The 21647-nt window shown below is 44.6% G+C and overlaps 2 protein-coding genes across 3 annotated transcripts in view; one reads left to right on the top strand and one right to left on the bottom strand.

Annotated features, from left to right (window-relative positions):
• The window catches only part of LOC115116888 (proton-coupled amino acid transporter 1-like), a 46386-nt gene extending 40997 nt beyond the window's left edge, over positions 1 to 5389 (top strand). For both annotated transcript variants that reach the window (XM_065019950.1, XM_065019949.1), the window contains 2 exons: positions 3170 to 3339; positions 4795 to 5389. In XM_065019950.1, the coding sequence (XP_064876022.1) occupies positions 3170 to 3339; positions 4795 to 5069 (445 nt within the window). In that variant the 3' untranslated portion in view covers positions 5070 to 5389. The remainder of the gene's footprint in view (positions 1 to 3169; positions 3340 to 4794) is intronic.
• Positions 5390 to 13044: 7655 nt separating this feature from the next.
• Positions 13045 to 21647, bottom strand: part of LOC115120622 (protocadherin Fat 2-like) — a 70756-nt gene continuing 62153 nt past the window's right edge. The window contains 6 exon segments of the mRNA XM_029649574.2: positions 13045 to 14704; positions 15275 to 15623; positions 15625 to 15720; positions 15870 to 15969; positions 16424 to 16577; positions 17136 to 17631. Of these exon segments, the coding sequence (XP_029505434.2) occupies positions 14184 to 14704; positions 15275 to 15623; positions 15625 to 15720; positions 15870 to 15969; positions 16424 to 16577; positions 17136 to 17631 (1716 nt within the window). The 3' untranslated portion in view covers positions 13045 to 14183.

Below are 21647 nucleotides of genomic sequence, written 5' to 3'. Positions count from 1 at the left end.
TCACATCCTGTTGGTCTAGATTATTCATCACATCCTGTTGGTCTAGATTATTCATCACATCCTGTTGGTCTAGATTATTCATCACATCCTGTTGGTCTAGATTATTCATCACATCCTGTTGGTCTAGATTATTCATCACATCCTGTTGGTCTAGATTATTCATCACATCCTGTTGGTCTAGATTATTCATCACATCCTGTTGGTCTAGATTATTCATCACATCCTGTTCGTCTAGATTTTTTTAAGACAGGGCTGCCCAACCCTCTTCCTGTAGATCTACCGTCCTGTAGGTTCTCAGCCCAACCCTCTTCCTGGAGATCTACCGTCCTGTAGGTTCTCAGCCCAACCCTCTTCCTGGAGATCTACCGTCCTGTAGGTTCTCAGCCCAACCCTCTTCCTGGAGATCTACCGTCCTGTAGGTTCTCAGCCCAACCCTCTTGCTGTAGATCTACCGTCCTGTGGGTTTTCAGTCCAACCCTCTTCCTGTAGATCTACCGTCCTGTGGGTTTTCAGTCCAACCCTCTTCCTGGAGATCTACCGTCCTGTGTGTTCAGTCCAACCCTCTTCCTGGAGATCTACCGTCCTGTGGGTTCAGTCCAACCCTCTTCCTGGAGATCTACCGTCCTGTGGGTTTTCAGTCCAACCCTCTTCCTGGAGATCTACCGTCCTGTAGGTTTTCAGTCCAACCCTCTTCCTGGAGATCTACCGTCCTGTAGGTTTTCAGTCCAACCCTCTTCCTGGAGATCTACCGTCCTGTAGGTTTTCAGTCCAACCCTAATTTTGCATATCTGATTCAGCTAGTTAAGGTCTTGTTGAGCAGCTAATTAGTAGAATCAGATGGGTTAACTTAGGGTTGGGCTGAGAACCTACAGGACGGTAGATCTCCAGGAAGAGGGTTGGGCTGAGAACCTACAGGACTGTAGATCTCCAGGAAGAGGGTTGGGCTGAGAACCTACAGGACAGTAGATCTCCAGGAAGAGGGTTGGGCAGCCCTGATTTATGAGATCCTGTTGGTCTAGGTTATTTATAGGTTGATCATGTAGAAATATAAAAACATTCTTCTTAGGCCCGTAGAAAATTTAAATTACCATTTTTCATTTGTTTGTAGTAACCCATAGCCTTCTGGGAATGTTATGAAGTCCAACGTTTTATGGGCGGAGTTAGGAAGTTGGCTGTCAGAAGTATTACAACGGAAAGGTCATTTTAATCTGTCTGCATATTTCAAGATGTGGCAAATGAGGGTGCAATCGATGGATTGGATGATGCTTTTCCTGTCAGTCATCTTGAAAAACATATTCTTGAACTGGATATCAACCAATTCTCCATCTTTAACACAATGGAAAGGTCAAATACTTTATTATGTAAATGTTGAAAGTGTGTGGGGCGACGGAGAGAAACAAAATGGTGCAGTTTGAGGCCATGTGGCGGAGAGAGATGGAGGTGTAAGCAGGTGGGTCTGAGAAGGTGTGATGTGAGCAGGTGGGTCTGAGAAGGTGTGATGTAGTTGATAGGGTTGTGAGCAGGTGGGTCTGAGGTGTGATGTAGTTGATAGGGTTGTGAGCAGGTGGGTCTGAGAAGGTGTGATGTAGTTGATAGGGTTGTGAGCAGGTGGGTCTGAGAAGGTGTGATGTAGTTGATAGGGTTGCGAGCAGGTGGGTCTGAGAAGGTGTGATGTAGTTGATAGGGTTGTGAGCAGGTGGGTCTGAGAAGGTGTGATGTAGTTGATAGGGTTGTGAGCAGGTGGGTCTGAGAAGGTGTGATGGTTGATAGGGTTGTGAGCAGGTGGGTCTGAGAAGGTGTGATGTAGTTGATAGGGTTGTGAGCAGGTGGGTCTGAGAAGGTGTGATGTAGTTGATAGGGTTGTGAGCAGGTGGGTCTGAGGTGTGGTGTAGTTGATAGGGTTGTGAGCAGGTGGGTCTGAGGTGTGGTGTAGTTGATCGGGTTGTGAGCAGGTGGGTCTGAGGTGTGTAGTTGATAGGGTTGTGAGCAGGTGGGTCTGAGGTGTGTAGTTGATAGGGTTGTGAGCAGGTGGGTCTGAGGTGTGTAGTTGATAGGGTTGTGAGCAGGTGGGTCTGAGGTGTGGTGTAGTTGATAGGGTTGTGAGCAGGTGGGTCTGAGGTGTGGTGTAGTTGATAGGGTTGTGAGCAGGTGGGTCTGAGGTGTGATGTAGTTGATAGGGTTGTGAGCAGGTGGGTCTGAGGTGTGTAGTTGATAGGGTTGTGAGCAGGTGGGTCTGAGGGTGTAGTTGATAGGGTTGTGAGCAGGTGGGTCTGAGGTGTGGTGTAGTTGATAGGGTTGTGAGCAGGTGGGTCTGAGGTGTGGTGTAGTTGATAGGGTTGTGAGCAGGTGGGTCTGAGGTGTGGTGTAGTTGATAGGGTTGTGAGCAGGTGGGTCTGAGGTGTGATGTAGTTGATAGGGTTGTGAGCAGGTGGGTCTGAGGTGTGATGTAGTTGATAGGGTTGTGAGCAGGTGGGTCTGAGGTGTGGTGTAGTTGATAGGGTTGTGAGCAGGTGGGTCTGAGGTGTGATGTAGTTGATAGGGTTGTGAGCAGGTGGGTCTGAGGTGTGGTGTAGTTGATAGGGTTGTGAGCAGGTGGGTCTGAGGTGTGGTGTAGTTGATAGGGTTGTGAGCAGGTGGGTCTGAGGTGTGATGTAGTTGATAGGGTTGTGAGCAGGTGGGTCTGAGAAGGTGTGATGTTGTCATTTGTATGTGTATGTTTTGTATTGTAAAAAAAAATAACAATTGGAAAAATTACGGCTCACAACCATGGTGGCTGTGTCTGCCTTTGACATTAACCTCCGTCTTTCTCTGTCTCTCTCTCTCTGTCGCTCTCTCTGTTGCTCTCTCTCTTTCTTTCTCTCTCTCTCTCTCTGTCTCTTTCTGTCTCTCTCTCTCTCTCTCTCTCTCTTTTCTCTCTCTCTCTCTTTCTGTCTCTCTCTCTCTCTCTCGCTGTCTCTCTCTCGCTGTCTCTCTCTCGCTCTCTCTCTCTCGCTGTCTCTCTCTCGCTGTCTCTCTGTCTCTCTCTCTCTGTTGCCTCTCTCTCTCTCTGTTGCTCTCTCTTTCTTTCTTTCTCTCTGTCTCCTCTCTCCCTGTCTCTCGCTTTCTCTCTCCCTGTGTCTCTTGGACTCTCTCTCTCTCTCTCTCTCCCTGTGTCTCTGTCTCTATCTAGGATGTATCAGATTGTAAAGCTGCTCTACTGTTTCGGTATCTACATCACCTTTGCCCTTCAGTTCTACGTGCCAGCTGAGATCCTGATTCCTCCGGTGGTGTCCCGTGTCTCCGAGAGATGGAAACTGCCGGTAGATCTTCTGATCCGCGCTGCGCTCGTTGTTTTGACCTGTGAGTATGACGTCTTTCTGTCTGACGCCCCCAGGGCAGTCTACCATCCCCAACACCTCAGTGTGTACAGTCGTGGCCAAAAGTTTTGAGAATGACACAAATATTAATTTCCACAACGTTTGCTGCTTCAGTGTCTTTAGATATTTTTGTCAGATGTTAATATGGAATACTGAAGTATAATTACAAGCATTTCATAAGTGTCAAAGGCCTATATTGACAATTACATGAAGTTGATGCAAAGAGTCAATATTTGCAGTGTTGACCCTTCGTTTTCAAGACCTCTGCAATCCGCTCTGGCATGATGTCAATTCACTTCTGGGCCACATCCTGACTGATGGCAGCCCATTCTTGCATAATCAATGCTTGGAGTTTGTCAGAATTTGTAGGTTTTTGTTTGTCCACCCGCCTCTTGAGGATTGACCACAAATTCCCAATGGGATTAAGGTCTGGGGAGTTTCCTGGCCATGGACCCAAAATACCGATGTTTTGTTCCCCGAGCCACTTAGTCACTTTTACCTTATGGCAAGGTGCTCCATCATGTTGGAAAAGGCATTGTTCTTCACCAAACTGTTCATGGATGGGAGAAGTTGCTCTCGGAGGATGTGTTGGTACCATTCTTTATTCATGGCTGTGTTCTTAGGCAAAATTGTGAGTGAGCCCACTCCCTTTGCTGAGAAGCAACCCAACACATGAATGATCTCCGGATGCTTTACTGTTGGCATGACACAGGACTGATGGTAGCGCTCACCTTGTCTTCTCCGGACAAGCTTTTTTCTGGAATCCCCAAACAATCGGAAAGGGGTTGTTAGCGCGCACTGCGCCCGGCCCGCCACAGGACTCGCTGGTGCGCGATGAGACAAGGATATCCCTACCGGCCAAACCCTCCCTAACCCGGACGATGCTAGGCCAATTGTGCGTCACCCCACGGTCGCGGCCGGTTACGACAGAGCCTGGGCGTGAACCCAGAGTCTCTGGTGGCACAGCTTGCGCTGCAGTACAGCGCTACTGCACCACCCGGGAGACCCTCAAGTCCCTTCTTATACAACAGACTTTAAAGGTCCATTGCAGCAGTTTTATCTCAACATCAAATCATTTGTGGGTAATAATTAAGTACCTTACTGTGATTTGTTTAAATTAAAATGGTCGAAAATAAACAAAAATAGCTTATTAGCAAAGAGCAATTTCTCAAGCAAGAATCTTGCTAGGACTGTCTGGGAGTGGTTTAAAGAGGGAGGGGAAAACAAAAAATGAGCTGTTATTGGCAGAGAGATTTGGAACTCTTTCTCATTCGTCTAACTAATTCACTGAATGGTGATGTCACCATGGAAGCCCAAAACTCCGTCCAACCAAAACGGACTGAAATTCCAGGTGGTCTTTTTCAAACAGCTTTTACACTAAAAGGGGTATTATCATTTTCACAATTTCACATACTATTATTCCAACCTCTCTCCCCAGGTGTCCTGGCCATATTGATCCCCCAGCTGGACCTGGTCATCTCTTTAGTGGGGTCCATCAGCAGCAGTTTCCTGGCTCTCATCTTCCCTCCACTCCTCCAGATCCTCACCTACCACAACGAAGGTCTGTCTCCCTGGGTCATCGTCAAGAACACCCTCATCTCTGTCATCGGCTTCATCGGCTTCATCACCGGCACCTATATATCCATCACAGAGATCATCAAACGCAACGGCAGACATGACAATCTGGATGTGACCTTCTTCCAGGTCCAGTGAGAGATCTAGTGAGGAAGAGGAGGATATCTTGACAGTGGTTGGTCTGGCAAACAGTGGAGGCTGGTGGGTGGAGAAATCTGAGGACAGGTTCGTTCTAGAATGGATGCTACCTTCCTCCGATTTAAGGTGACACCAGCCTCCACTGCTGTCAAACAATCAAACCCAGAAGTCCTCACCCTGGCATCAGCCATGTTTTGTTTTTCTCACTTGCTCCATTGTCCATTGATTACACATTTATTGATATTGTGAGTCTGCTTACTGTTGTGGTTATTGGTCGCTGTGGAACAATTATTTCATGGAATATAAAAGTGTTAAATCAACTATTTTCTACAGTAGCTGTATAGCCAAGTAGAGAACTTGTTCTTCTGACACGAGCGTCATTCTCTCTGTGCCTCATGAGCTTCGTTGTTTTTAACTTCTTCATTTTATGACATACTTTTTATATTTTAAACTCTGCTCTGCCGCAAGCGCACCTTCTATCTTACATGTTTTATTATTTTATGTTGAATAATTTAACCAAATCATTGAATATTGAGCAATCGCATTCTCGTAACATTGTATTACTACTGTTAAAACATCCTGGGAGTGGTTAAAGTAGTTTTAAGTGATCAAATGAATGATTATAAATTGGTTACTAATGTAATTAGAGCAGTAAAAATACATGTTTTGTCATAGCCGTGGTATACAGTCTGATATACCACGGCTTTCAACCAATCAGCATTCGGAGCTCGAACCACCCGAGTTAATAATATTATTTAAATAACAGTTAAGTGCCATTTTGAATGATATCTTCATTCAACAGACCTTACAAAGAGGAAGATGTATGTTTTTCACCACAGCGTGACTAGACTATTTCCAATAGAAATGGTAAATGACTGACCGTGTTTTAATAAGACGATCAGAACACAACAACCTGTAGTCTGTTGATCACCATCGTCATTACTGCTGTACATGTAGCTATGACGATGACCGCTGAATACCGTTTACCGATTGACTACATTTAGAGACAAGATGTAATAGTTGAAAGTTCACTTTTTTGTTGTTTTTAAAAGGTAAAGCTTCATTTACATTATTAAGGCAAGCTGACTAGATCACCTACTGTAATACTGATGAAGGGACTGTAAAGAGAAAATACAAAACAATGTGTGTTATTGTAGAGCTAATACCATTTTGTTATTTCTCAATTGATGTTATTTATGTTGTCATTTTAATTTCTTATATTTGTCTCAGGTTGGGCACTGGATTTATTCATGTTACTAATCTTCCAGTTATTACAACGGCTATTTCATTTGTTTTATCACTTGTCTCAACGGTTTGTGTTTTTAGACTGAGTGGGCCCAGATTAGACTGGGTTGGACTGAGGTGGGCCCAGATTAGACTGGGTTGGACTGAGGTGGGCCCAGATTAGACTGGGTTGGACTGAGGTGGGCCCAGATTAGACTGGGTTGGACTGAGGTGGGCCCAGATTAGACTGGCCCAGTTGGACTGAGGTGGGCCCAGATTAGACTGGGTTGGACTGAGGTGGGCCCAGATTAGACTGGGTTGGACTGAGGTGGGCCCAGATTAGACTGGGTTGGACTGAGGTGGGCCCAGATTAGACTGGGTTGGACTGAGGTGGGCCCAGATTAGACTGGGTTGGACTGAGGTGGGCCCAGATTAGACTGGGTTGGACTGAGGTGGGCCCAGATTAGACTGGGTTGGACTGAGGTGGGCCCAGATTAGACTGGGTTGGACTGAGGTGGGCCCAGATTAGACTGGGTTGGATATCATGGTGATGTCACATGGCATTGGGAGAACTTAACTGATAGTCGGTCTCTTCGACTAGCCTTGAATAATGGCAGGTTTGAATTATTGTTGAGTTTGCACTTTATTGTTGCTGAAATATAGTATTCTGAATTTCCCGTGAGAGAATACTGCTGAACATTTTATACGGGGTATTTGTTCGTGATCTTGAACATGTAAAAATAAAATGTTTTTATTTCATTACAGTCTAAATGGGGAAAAAGTTCACAATTCTGGAAATTATACTAGCTTTGAATAATGGCAGGTTTGAACTATTGTTGAGTTTGCACTTTATTTTAAATCAAATATAGTATTCATGAACATGTCATTTTTATTTTTTAATCATTTTTTATTTTATTTCATTACAACCTAAATGGAAATTATACGTAGGCATTTTTGTTGCTTGTTGTGGTGTTGACGGGAATTCTGATGTTTACATCCCCTTAAATTGTACTCATCATATAGGTTACATCCCAAATTGCAGCCTATTCCCTTCATAGTGCACTACTGTTGAGCAGAGTCCTATTGGCCCTTGTCAAATGTAGCGCACTCTAATAGGGAATTGGGTGGCATTTGGGATGTAGGCAGTCTCGTTCACTAGTCTGATGTCTCTGTGGACATTAGCTACAAGGGGATGACTTGGAGGTTACCCATCATAGAACTGAAAGATCCTCTCCGGTACTTGTTAGCCAGTAGTTCTGGACAAAAGTAGGCCCCTGAAAGTGGTGTACTATGTCCCACCACATCATAGCTCTCGCTCCCTCACTCTACTGTGTGTGTCTTGATAGTTGTCACTCAAATGGCGAGGTCCTGAAACTCTTAATTGCTACGGGGGCTGGCCCACGTGGGGGTAAATGTAGGGAAAACGGCGCTGCATAGGTTCCAGAAAGCAGCCGCTTTCAAGCTAGGGATTTTATTTTGAATAGAGATAAAAACCGTAATTCTGCTCATAGATGATGCATGTATGAACTACACATTGACACATCCAGCCCAAAGCAGGAGTAAAAAAAAAAAAGACTACTATTTGCCAAAGTATGTCAGTAGTTGGGGCGGCAGGTAGCCTAGTGGTTAGAGTGTAGGGGCGGCAGGTAGCCTAGTGGTTAGAGTGTAGGGGCGGCAGGTAGCCTAGTGGTTAGAGTGTAGGGGCGGCAGGTAGCATAGTGGTTAGAGTGTAGGGGCGGCAGGTAGCCTAGTGGTTAGAGTGTAGGGGCGGCAGGTAGCCTAGTGGTTAGAGTGTAGGGGCGGCAGGTAGCCTAGTGGTTAGAGTGTAGGGGCGGCAGGTAGCCTAGTGGTTAGAGTGTAGGGGCGGCAGGTAGCCTAGTGGTTAGAGTGTAGGGGCGGCAGGTAGCCTAGTGGTTAGAGTGTAGGGGCGGCAGGTAGCCTAGTGGTTAGAGTGTAGGGGCGGCAGGTAGCCTAGTGGTTAGAGTGTAGGGGCGGCAGGTAGCCTAGTGGTTAGAGTGTAGGGGCGGCAGGTAGCCTAGTGGTTAGAGTGTAGGGGCGGCAGGTAGCCTAGTGGTTAGAGTGTAGGGGGCGGCAGGTAGCCTAGTGGTTAGAGTGTAGGGGCGGCAGGTAGCCTAGTGGTTAGAGTGTAGGGGCGGCAGGTAGCCTAGTGGTTAGAGTGTAGCAGGTAGCCTAGTGGTTAGAGTGTAGGGCGGCAGGTAGCCTGGTGGTTAGAGTGTAGGGGCGGCAGGTAGCCTAGTGGTTAGAGTGTAGGGGCGGCAGGTAGCCTAGTGGTTAGAGTGTAGGGGCGGCAGGTAGCCTAGTGGTTAGAGTGTAGGGGCGGCAGGTAGCCTAGTGGTTAGAGTGTAGGGGCGGCAGGTAGCCTAGTGGTTAGAGTGTAGGGGCGGCAGGTAGCCTAGTGGTTAGAGTGTAGGGGCGGCAGGTAGCCTAGTGGTTAGAGTGTAGGGCGGCAGGTAGCATAGTGGTTAGAGTGTAGGGGCGGCAGGTAGCCTAGTGGTTAGAGTGTAGGGGCGGCAGGTAGCCTAGTGGTTAGAGTGTAGGGGCGGCAGGTAGCCTAGTGGTTAGAGTGTAGGGCGGCAGGTAGCCTAGTGGTTAGAGTGTAGGGCGGCAGGTAGCCTAGTGGTTAGAGTGTAGGGCGGCAGGTAGCCTAGTGGTTAGAGTGTAGGGGCGGCAGGTAGCCTAGTGGTTAGAGTGTAGGGGCGGCAGGTAGCCTAGTGGTTAGAGTGTAGGGGCGGCAGGTAGCCTAGTGGTTAGAGTGTAGGGCCAGTAACCGAAAGGTTGCTGGATTGAATCCCAGAGCTGACAAGGTAAAAATCTGTCATTCTGCCCCTGAACAGGCAGTTAACAAACTGTTCCCCGGTGGCCGTCATTGTAAGTAAGAATTTGTTCTTAACTGTCTTGCCTAGTTAAATAAAGGTACATGTTTATTATCTTTAAAAAAAAAAGTATTTTAATGGAAATAAATATTTGCATATCATGAATACCTCAACTATCATCACAGCTTGTCTTGGGGTTTTTACAGATGTATGTTAAGCCAGAGTAATATTGTACATTTTGAGTCACTGAATGTACTGTAATTTCAGCAAAAATAAAAACGAATGCGTATATAATAAAAGATGAGCATATTTCCTCACTATCTGAAATGCTCTCCGCTATCTGAAATGCTCTCCGCTATCTGAAATGCTCTCCGCTATCTGAAATGCTCTCCGCTATCTGAAATGCTCTCCGCTATCTGAAATGCTCTCCGCTATCTGAAATGCTCTCCGCTATCTGAAATGCTCTCCGCTATCTGAAATGCTCTCCGCTATCTGAAATGCTCTCCACTATCTGAAATGCTCTCGCTATCTGAAATGCTCTCCGCTATCTGAAATGCTCTCACTATCTGAAATGCTCTCCGCTATCTGAAATGCTCTCCGCTATCTGAAATGCTCTCCGCTATCTGAAATGCTCTCCGCTTAAGTTGTTTGGACTTCCTTGTATGCTTTCTCTTTAATTGTCCTGTTTTTACTGAGCTGTTGAGTGCCATGGAGAGAGTGGTTTGGGGTGACGTCTTCTTTAACTTCTCTATAGGAGCTACACCAGGGTTCCCCAACTGGTGGCCCGCAGGTGGTTTTATTTGGACAGTAGGGATACCTCTCGCTGTTATCACTATGGACAGACTGGACAGTAGAGATACCTCTCACTGTTATCACTATGGACAGACGAGATACCTCTCACTGTTATCACTATGGACAGACGAGATACCTCTCACTGTTATCACTATGGACAGACTGGACAGTAGAGATACCTCTCGCTGTAATCACTATGGACAGACTGGACAGTAGAGATACCTCTCGCTGTTATCACTATGGACAGACTGGGCAGTATGATACCTCTCACTGTAATCACTATGGACAGACTGGACAGTAGAGATACCTCTCGCTGTAATCACTATGGACAGACTGGACAGTAGAGATACCTCTCGCTGTAATCACTATGGACAGACTGGACAGTAGAGATACCTCTCGCTGTTATCACTATGCACAGACTGGGCAGTATGATACCTCTCGCTGTTATCACTATGGACAGACTGGACAGTAAAGATACCTCTCGCTGTAATCACTATGGACAGACTGGACAGTAGAGATACCTCTCGCTGTTATCACTATGGACAGACTGGACAGTAGAGATACCTCTCGCTGTAATCACTATGGACAGACTGGACAGTAGAGATACCTCTCGCTGTTATCACTATGGACAGACTAGACAGTATGATACCTCTCGCTGTAATCACTATGGACAGACTGGACAGTAGAGATACCTCTCGCTGTTATCACTATGGACAGACTGGACAGTAGAGATACCTCTCGCTGTAATCACTATGGACAGACTGGACAGTAGAGATACCTCTCGCTGTTATCACTATGCACAGACTGGGCAGTATGATACCTCTCGCTGTTATCACTATGGACAGACTGGACAGTAAAGATACCTCTCGCTGTAATCACTATGGACAGACTGGACAGTAGAGATACCTCTCGCTGTTATCACTATGGACAGACTGGACAGTAGAGATACCTCTCGCTGTAATCACTATGGACAGACTGGACAGTAGAGATACCTCTCGCTGTAATCACTATGGACAGACTGGACAGTAGAGATACCTCTCGCTGTAATCACTATGGACAGACTGGACAGTAGAGATACCTCTCGCTGTAATCACTATGGACAGACTGGACAGTATGATACCTCTCACTGTAATCACTATGGACAGACTGGACAGTATGATACCTCTCGCTGTAATCACTATGGACAGACTGGACAGTATGATACCTCTCGCTGTAATCACTATGGACAGACTGGACAGTATGATACCTCTCGCTGTAATCACTATGGACAGACTGGACAGTATGATACCTCTCGCTGTTATCACTATGGACAGACTGGACAGTATGATACCTCTCGCTGTTATCACTATGGACAGACTGGACAGTATGATACCTCTCGCTGTAATCACTATGGACAGACTGGACAGTATGATACCTCTCGCTGTTATCACTATGGACAGACTGGACAGTATGATACCTCTCGCTGTTATCACTATGGACAGACTGGACAGTAGAGATACCTCTCGCTGTAATCACTATGGACAGACTGGACAGTATGATACCTCTCGCTGTTATCACTATGGACAGACTGGACAGTAGGTAATTGGGATTTATCACACGTGTGTGTGTGAGATAAAGAGGGCCATTGGTTATTTAGTTCTGTATGTACAACCTAGACTCAGGGGTAGACGTAACATAGTAAATGTCAATCCTGGACACTCCTTTTTTTTTTATTTAACTAGGCAAGTCAGTTAAGAACAAATTCTTATTTACAATGACGGCCTCGGAACAGTGGGTTAACTGCCTTGTTCAGGGTCAGAACGACAGATTTGTACCATTTTAGCTCAGGTATTCGCTCTAGCAACCTTTCTGTTACTGGCCCAATGCTCTAACCACTGGGCTACCTGCCGCCCTGATTTAGTATGATATGTTATGTTTCATATGGTATGTATTCCTTTGTGGATGCCCATCTATTTCGTATGATATGTTACTAATTACAATTTGTACGATATGTTATGAATTTGCGTAACATATATGTTATGAATTCCAATTTGTTGTAGCCAACATTAGCTAGGTGGCTAACGTTAGCTAGGCTAAGGGTTAGGAGTTAGGTTAAAGGGTTAAGGGAATGGTTAGCTAGCATGCTAAGTAGTAATTAGTTGCAAAGTGGATAATTAGCTACCATGCTCAAGTTGTCCGTGATAAGATTCAAACACGAAACCTTTGGGTTGCCTGACGTTTACGTTATATACGCCCACCCCTTTCCAACCACCATACTTTCATTTTTATACCTTAAGTAACTGTCTGTTTTAATGTAACCATACCAAATGTAACATATCATACTAATTTGGTTGTTACTTTACTATGTTATGTCTCGTTCTTGAGACCAGGCTGGTATGTGTTGTTTGATTCTGTAATGCGTAATGAACATACCATCTGTAACACAGGCTACGCAGCGTGTTTCAGTCTGCAGTAGAGAGAAGGTGAAGTGGAGTGATGTCTTGATTCTGAATGACCTAGCCTTAATCATGGGGACACCCTTGTCTATGCATGCTCACTAAGGAAATCCTACAGCCCTTAGATAGGAAATGAATACTCCTCATCAGAATGTCATAAGAGCATTCATCTGACTGGTTGGTGCAACTGACAAGGCTGGTGATGAGATGGATCTTCTACTGCTTCAGTTGTAGCTGACTCACAACTCATTCACTCCCCGGGTAGTGCACATCTCTCTCTCTCTTAATAATCTTTGTTCATCTTTCTCTCTCTGACCCTTTTCTCATGATGTACATCCATTAGTTTAGTAGCCAGGATCCACAGACATGTCTGCTGAGAAGTATCATCAGTCAACTATCTAAACGATGTCATGCATTTTCCTAGAGAGTGACATTACCATGGAGCTGTTACTCTGAGTAGGCTTAATGTTGGAAAAATATCTGCTCTTCACAAAAGGGAAATTGTTTTATAAAATGAGACATGTGTAAATGGCAAGGGAGTTTAATTCTACCAATGTGATCAAATTGTCTCCTTGTGGTCAACGCTGGTATTGCATTTATATGTTAAAGCCGTTTATAGACGTCAATCCAGCAGCCTCAGTGCATTACACATACAAGTATTACAATAAATACTGACAACATATATTTTGTTAATAATATAAGATCATATTTTATTCATGGCATCTTTCCAGTGCTGAAAACAAATTGGCAATACGACTTAAAATCTCTCACAGAGAAACAACTTCAAAACATGGGGTTCATACACCTCACATTGATACAAAAATAATACACACAAAAACAAAACATTGTGAACTCATTGGACTAGCACACGCATACACAGCACATATAAAAATATTGGGGCATCACGAGAACTTTGAATACAGTAATTTTCCCATAATTCCCTGGTTTTCCAGATTAGATACCACATTGCCGTGTTCGGACTCAAAATACTTATTACAAAAGAATGCCACCAACCTGGTGGGGGGGCATCAAAGTACTTATTACAAAAGAATACCACCAGCCTGGTGGTGGGGGGGGGCGCGTCAAAGTACTTCCACACTATGCACTATTTACACAATTGGCCATATCAGTGATAAAAGTTATATTGAATAGACAATCTGTTTCATGACCAACACACGTCATATTTATGTATATTTAGGATCCATTTATTCATTTAAATATGGATTTCTTCTTACTGTTAGGATCCAGTCCCCTTCATTATTTTGTCACTTGTGTCTACGTCTCAAATCGTACCCTATTCCCTATGTTAGTGCCCTCCTTTTGACCAGGGCCTATAGGGAACAGGGTGCTATTTCAGACGCAATCCATATGACTACATACATACGTACTGAATGGTGAGGTCATACATATTACTGTATGCAACATCTTTTTGGTTATATGGTTATTATTGTACAAAATGTAGCTATTTTCTGCACGACATGTAGACATATTCATTCTTGATAGGAATTGGGTTTTATACAAAGCCAGTCTCTCTCCCTCATCTTTGTTTGCGAGACCTTGTTGTGATAGTTTCAGATAAACATCCCGTAATACTGTTTAACCCTGAGGAAGAACATGTGAGGGACTCTTTCATTTACTCTACCAATGTCAAGTCCACTTAGAATCACATTCTATGGAGACATTCTAATTCACGTCATAGAATGTTCAAGAATCAAATCTTTCATAGAACGTTGCAGTTTCTCCCTTACAGTGCTCTCTAACAGAGGCCTCTTTATCTGCAACTCTCACTTAGTTCCACTGGGTTCTAGACTAGAACACTCTAAAACATTCTAGAACATGACCTCCTCACAGCTTCCGTAGTCGCTCCCCACCATGTCAGACCCGTTGTAGCAGCGAGAGTTCCGTCCTGCATGCCCAGCCTGTTGTGTTGCAGGGGGAGGAGGAGGAGAGTTACACTCAGCGTAGGACGGCATGGCAACGCTGAGGCGCATGCTGAGGCGCCGGTAGCCTGACGACACATTGTTCACGCTTTGTGCATGTTGCGTCGGATAGTAACTCATGGCAGTGTACTCGTTGGGGCACTGAGAGCTGGGTAAGGGAAGACCGTCAGGCCCCAGGAAGTCATCCAGGTTCTGGTTACTATAACAGGGGGGTAAGGGAGCGCGGCGGTCAGAGCGCTCCAGGGGAAACGGGAATCCGCTGTAGCGAGAGTTTCTACGTGAGTCTATTGATGCGGTCACAGAGCCGTAGGTGTCCTCCACAATGTCGAACTGGGGAAACTCCTGGACCTGGGGGTACTCTTGGACCGCAGGGTTGGGTCGACCGTAGTAGTCAGGATCAGCAGGGTAGACTGAACGGCAGGGAGAAGAGAATAATACATTATCATTACCCATAGTCCTTCAGTAAAAACACCTTTGTTTTCAGATGATTTTCACACCAATGTTAAAAGTGTCCTTTTCGTTATAAAAGTCCTTAAACTCGTTATTCAGTAGGTAAGGTATTCTAACCGCTGAGTGATGGAAAAACCTATTCAAATTCAACACCTTAGTAACTTATCCTCTGCAGGAAATGCCTGCCTGACCAAACTATTGCTCAACGCCACATGTTCTGTATGTATCAACACTGATAGTGGATTACATTCATGTATGGATGAGTAACCGCCATTGTTTTGATCTCAAGGACAAAGTGAGAAGAAGTATAATATGAATAATGCTTTGTTATGTCCTCATCTCCAGATCATTCACCTTCAGACACTTGTCCTTTTGGGTGTCTCATCTGTCAAGTCAATTAAATGCTGTCCCTTATTTATTTGGATAAAGTGAAGACCGGCACGGCATGTCGGGTAAGCTACTACCACAGTCATCAATAAATTATAAAACTCAGACAGCTATCATCTACTCTAATTATTCATTGAACTCACCTTCATAGTCCTGATCCCAGTGGTGTTTCCTGATGGACTCATTGTCAGAGATGGATGAAGGTGTAGGAGGGAGGTTGGGGGCCACACTACACACCACGGGCCCCTGTGGCTTCTGCTTCCCGGCCCTTAGGCTTACCTGAGACCCCAGGCCCAGGTCCATCTGGCTGCGAGGCTTCAGAGATCTGAAGGGACTGTTATCCAGGTCGTTACCAGAACCTATCAGCATGCTCATCTCTATTGGGCTGACCTCTGGAGTGTTGGCCATCATGGATTTGGCCAGACTGGGTTGGAAGTAACCGTTGGAGTCCTGAACACAGAGAGGCTTCTTCTTCTTCTGTTGGACATAGCGATTTGCGGACACAGATAAAAACACCGACCAGGAAGAAAACCCCTGTCAGGCTGGCGCAGATCTCCACGATCTCGATGTAGCCCAGCCCGGCAGACAGCTGTATTGATGAGAAGATGGGACACCTTTTGGTTAGATTTAGTCAGGGCCGGACCACTGGTCGAGGGCAACTTCACCCTGCTTCACCTACTAAAATCAGATATGTTACACAGAGCATTATGGGTACTGTAGTTTAGCGTGGTACAATACCTGGGGCAGGGCGTTGCAGTGGATGGAGCCCCCAGAGAAGGTACAGTCATACCCTCCTTGACACGGGTTGGGAGAGCATCTGTCGATTAGGCTCTGACACCTAAAGAAGAAGAAGAATACTTTATTGTCCATTATCTTGCAGAGAACAAAAATGAGGCATTTTGCTTTTAGTTCCTTTTCCAAGGAAGGAAAGAGGACAAACAACAGAATTAGGCTTAATCCACCCCCGAGCCAATAAAACTAGGGGAGCATACCATGGGTAACATTTTCCATGACTAACCAAAAAGAATCAGAACAACTGTACTACTTGGTAGGTAGAAAGGTCTTAAAGATGAGAGAAATGTGAACACTATTTGTCATTTAATAAGATATGGTATTAGAAGCATAATAGTGTATGGGCCTTTTTGTCCTAGACATGTGAACACTAATACCATTGTAAATGAAGTGGATTTCTTGACGTCATCATCAGAGCAAAGTGTGGGGGGGAAACTAACATTGTGTTTATACCAAGGCTGCAGGGATGGGAGGGATAGCTATGTGAGAGATAGATATACCTGTTTCCAGCCATATTGAGTTGGCAGTTGCAGATGTAACCTTGACTCTTTGGCACACACACCCCACCGTGGGCACAGGGCTGGGAGGCACAGGGGTTGCTGTCCAGCTCACAGCGAGGGCCATGGAAGGACTCTGGACAGCTGCAGTGGAAGCCTGGAGGTTAAACCAACATAGAAACAGGAAGAGAGATCAGCCTATTGAAGATGGCCAAAGTTCTAGAACACCATGAGAGTTCTCTTACTCCCTCAAGAACATCAGAGGGATTCTAAGGAAGAATAGGATACAAACTATTTCAAAAAGTGGAATGCAGGGTAGACAGTTTGGTTCCATCCAGTTGTCGTGAGGTCTGGTTATTCAGTTTGCACCTCACTACTCTGGTTTCAACTTCCTTGTAGAACAATTATGATTCTATTTTATAAACTAGATGACTCCTCCAATCTGTTCAAACACTAGTTTGTTCAACAATCTATTTTCATAGTGGTGATTGTATGTCCACCCTCACAGATTGACTAATCAGATGTTGTTGAAGGGATACTAGACAATATGTAAGTATAGTTCAATCTCAGAACTAATATCCATAAACAACAGGGATGTTTTCTCTAAACCTGTAGGCTTTGTTGTGGGTAGAGGCGTACAGTATGCTATTTGTGTTGTTTGTAGAGTTTGACACTATTGGGGAGTGATACAGTATGCCAAGGTTAAGAAACTGACCTCCACTTGATTCCTCCTCACAGATTCCTCCATTCAGACAGGGGTTACTGTCACAGCTGTTCATCCTGACCTGGTTGACACAGCACTGGTAGACCCCAAACACCCTCCTCCTCCCAGGCCCATTCCACTCCTTATCCTCCTCTGTCCTGATAGGCTCTCCATTCAGCTCCATACCCTCCAGGCAGCCCACCAAGCCATGTGCCTGTGTCTGGGCCCTGGCCTGGGTCTCTGTAGAGGTGGTGGTGGGAGAAGAACCAGGACCAGGGGAGCCAGCGAGGATCAGAGTCCCATGGGGCTGCATCAGATGGCAGGGTTCAGAGAGGACAACCTGGGCTGAGTAAACGTGGTCCAGGGTGAGTCTGAGGATAGTGCTGTTGACCTCCAGAAGGACGTGGTGCCACCGCCCGTCTGACACCACTGGGGCTGCGTGGACACGCAGGGAACCGGGGAGCATGTTGCCACAGAGGTACATGAACCTCAACTCTCCACCTATCAGCTGCGGAAGACAACAGAAGAGAACACATTAGCACAAATGTACAGAACACTGCTCATCCTAACACTGTAGACACACCTAAGACACTATATACTTTACATGAACATCAACTTTACTATACATGAATCTTTAAAAAAGGTTGTTCTTGATCTGTTCTTGTCTATTCATGTTCTGTATTATGTAATGTTTCATGTTCTGTGTGGAACCCCAGGAAGAGTAGCTACTGCTTTTTCAACAGCTAATGAAGATCCTTATGAAATGGAAAATACCAAACTTCCTGTCCATCAGCTGTGGAAGATTGTCGAACTCTGCTTATATACACACTGATACAACTGTCCATCAGCTGTGGAACTCTGCTTATATACACACTGATACAACTGTCCATCAGCTGTGGAACTCTGCTTATATACACACTGATACAACTGTCCATCAGCTGTGGAACTCTGCTTATATACACACTGATACAACTGTCCATCAGCTGTGGAAGATTGTCGAACTCTGCTTATATACACACTGATACAACTGTCCATCAGCTGTGGAAGATTATATAACAGTGTTCACTGTTGGTAAACATTTATTCATCAGAGTCACCACCAGTCTGAAGTAGAAACAGTGGAAGAGAACAACACATCAATCAAATCAAATACATTTTTATTGGTCACATACACCTGGTTAGCAGATGTTATTGGTCACATACACATGGTTAGCTGGTGTTATTGGTCACATACACATGGTTAGCTGGTGTTATTGGTCACATACACATGGTTAGCAGATGTTAATGCGAGTGTAGCAAAATGCTTGTGCTTCTAGTTCCTACCGTGCAGTAATATCTAACAAGTAAGCTAACAATTTCACAACAACTACCTTATACACACAAATGTAAAGGAATGAATAAGAATATGTATATATAAATATATGAATGAGCGAAGGCCGAACGGCATAGGCAGTAGATGGTATAGAGTACAGTTAATACATATGAGATGAGTAATGTAGGGTATGAAAACATTATATGAAGTGGCGTTGTTTAACGTGGCTAGTGATACATTACATCAAGATGGCAAGATGCAGTAGGTGGTATAGAGTACAGTATATTTTTAGTTTAATTTTAACTTTATTTAACCAGGCAAGTCAGTTAAGAACACATTATTATTTTCAATGACGGCCTGGGAACAGTGGGTTAACTGCCTGTTCAGGGGCAGAACGACAGATTTGTACCTTGTCAGCTCGGGGGTTTGAACTTGCAACCTTCCGGTTACTAGTCTAACCACTAGGCTACACTGCCGAGTAATGTAGGGTATGTAAACATTATATAAAGTGGCATTGCTTAAAGTGACTAGTGATACATTTATTACATCCTATTTTTAAATTGTAGTTTGATACATTTGTCAGATCATTAGTATAAACTGGAAATAATAGAGGTCCAAGACTCTATCCCTGTTGAACACCACATTTGATTTGAGCGGTTGCTTTATTTATTGGCCTGTAGTTTATGAAGACAGGCAGCTTGTTAGTTCATTTCAAACATCAAGACCATCCACGGCATCATCCAACCCAACATTACCACCATCTCAGCTGTTCCAACCCAACATTACCACCATCTCAGCTGTTCCAACCCAACATTACCACCATCTCAGCCGTTCCAACATGACATTATCACCATCGCAGCTGTTCCAACACAACATTATCACCATCTCAGCTGTTCCAACCCAACATTATCACCATCGCAGCTGTTCCAACACAACATTATCACCATCTCAGCTGTTCCAACCCAACATTACCACCATCTCAGCTGTTCCAACCCAACATTATCACCATCTCAGCTGTTCCAACTCAACATTATCACCATCTCAGCTGTTCCAACCCAACATTATCACCATCTCAGCTGTTCCAACCCAACATTATCACCATCTCAGCTGTTCCAACTCAACATTATCACCATCTCAGCTGTTCCAACCCAACATTATCACCATGTCAGCTGTTCCAACCCAACATTATCACCATCTCAGCTGTTCCAACTCAACATTATCACCACCTCAGCTGTTCCAACCCAACATTACCACCATCTCAGCTGTTCCAACACAACATTATCACCATCTCTGCTGTTCCAACTCAACATTATCACCATCTCAGCTGTTCCAACCCAACATTATCACCATCTCAGCTGTTCCAACATGACATTATCACCATCTCATCTGTTCCAACATGACATTATCACCATCTCAGCTGTTCCAACACAACATTATCACCATCTCAGCTGTTCCAACATGACATTATCACCATCTCAGCTGTTCCAACATGACATTATCACCATCTCAGCTTATGCAACACAACATTATCACCATCTCAGCTGTTCCAACATGACATTATCACCATCTCATCTGTTCCAACATGACATTATCACCATCTCATCTGTTCCAACATGACATTATCACCATCTCAGCTGTTCCAACACAACATTATCACCATCTCAGCTGTTCCAACATGACATTATCACCATCTCAGCTGTTCCAACCCAACATTACCAACATCTCAGCTGTTCCAACCCAACATTATCACCATCTCAGCTGTTCCAACATGACATTATCACCATCTCAGCTTATGCAACACAACATTACCACCATCTCAGCTGTTCCAACATGACATTATCACCATCTCAGCCGTTCCAACATGACATTATCACCATCTCAGCTGTTCCAACCCAACATTACCATCATCTCAGCTGTTCCAACATGACATTATCACCATCTCAGCTGTTCCAACCCGACATTATCACCATCTCAGCTTATGCAACACAACATTATCACCATCTCAACTGTTCCAACATGACATTATCACCATCTCAGCTGTTCCAACATGACATTATCACCATCTCAGCTTATGCAACACAACATTATCACCATCTCAACTGTTCCAACATGACATTATCACCATCTCAGCTGTTCCAACCCAACATGATCACCATCTCAGCTTATGCAACACAACATTATCACCAGCTCAACTGTTCCAACCTGACATTATCACCAGCTCAACTGTTCCAACCTGACATTATCACCATCTCATCTGTTCCAACCTGACATTATTACCATCTTAGCTCTTACAACCCGACATTATCTCCAACAGTTCCGGTTGCATGCATTGTCAAAATGTTTTGGTCATTATATAACATTATCTCCAACAGTTCCGGTGGCATGCATTGTCAAAAAGCATTGTCAATATATAACATCACATTAAGGTGTGGGAAGATCAATGTCAAGGAACAATAGCAAGTCTATTTTGCTCCAGAGAAGTAGCTCATTGTTCCCTCGTTGGCACAGATGCTAGCCTAGCTTCTAACTAACTTTAGCTGGCTATCGAGCTAGCCAGGTTTCCTTAGCCACTTGTACAAAGCCCACAGCCCTTGAGGCTAGTACCACAGATTGTCTCTGGAGTGTGACTGTTTGAATCCCTGCTGTTTGTTGCTGTTTGCATCTGGCCTGTGACCTGCCCTGCCTGGAACTGCGAGGAGCAACAGCAAAGCCTACGTTGCTACCATAACAAAGACCAAAGCCGGTGGGAGTACCGTTGAGGACAGTGGTGTCTCTTTAACACAGATGAAGGATCTTTCAAACTAACAATTTTTCAGTTTTTGATTTGTTAAAAAAGTTTGAAATATCCAATAAATGTCGTTCCACTTCATGATTGTGTCCCACTTGTTGTTGATTCTTCACAAAAAAATAGTTTTATATCTTTATGTTTGAAGCCTGAAATGTGGCAACAGGTCGCAAAGTTCAAGGGGGCCGAATACTTTCGCAAGGCACTGTATTTATGTTGTAATTTTGTATTTCTGTTGACTCCAACATAGCGGAGAAATATTGCTTACGTCTGAGCGCCGCCTCAGGTTATTGCATAGTCAACTAATTCTGTAACGTTAAAAACAAATCTGACACAGGGGTTGCATTCAGAACCAGTGTATCTTTCTAACTATATGTAAAACATGTATCTTTAGTCAAAGTTTATGATGAGTATTTCTGTCTGGCGTA

Source organism: Oncorhynchus nerka, linkage group LG6, assembly GCF_034236695.1.
Source record: "Oncorhynchus nerka isolate Pitt River linkage group LG6, Oner_Uvic_2.0, whole genome shotgun sequence".
NCBI lineage: Eukaryota > Metazoa > Chordata > Actinopteri > Salmoniformes > Salmonidae > Oncorhynchus > Oncorhynchus nerka.
Note: the sequence above shows the minus strand (reverse complement) of the source record. Positions and strands in the feature narration are given on the sequence as shown.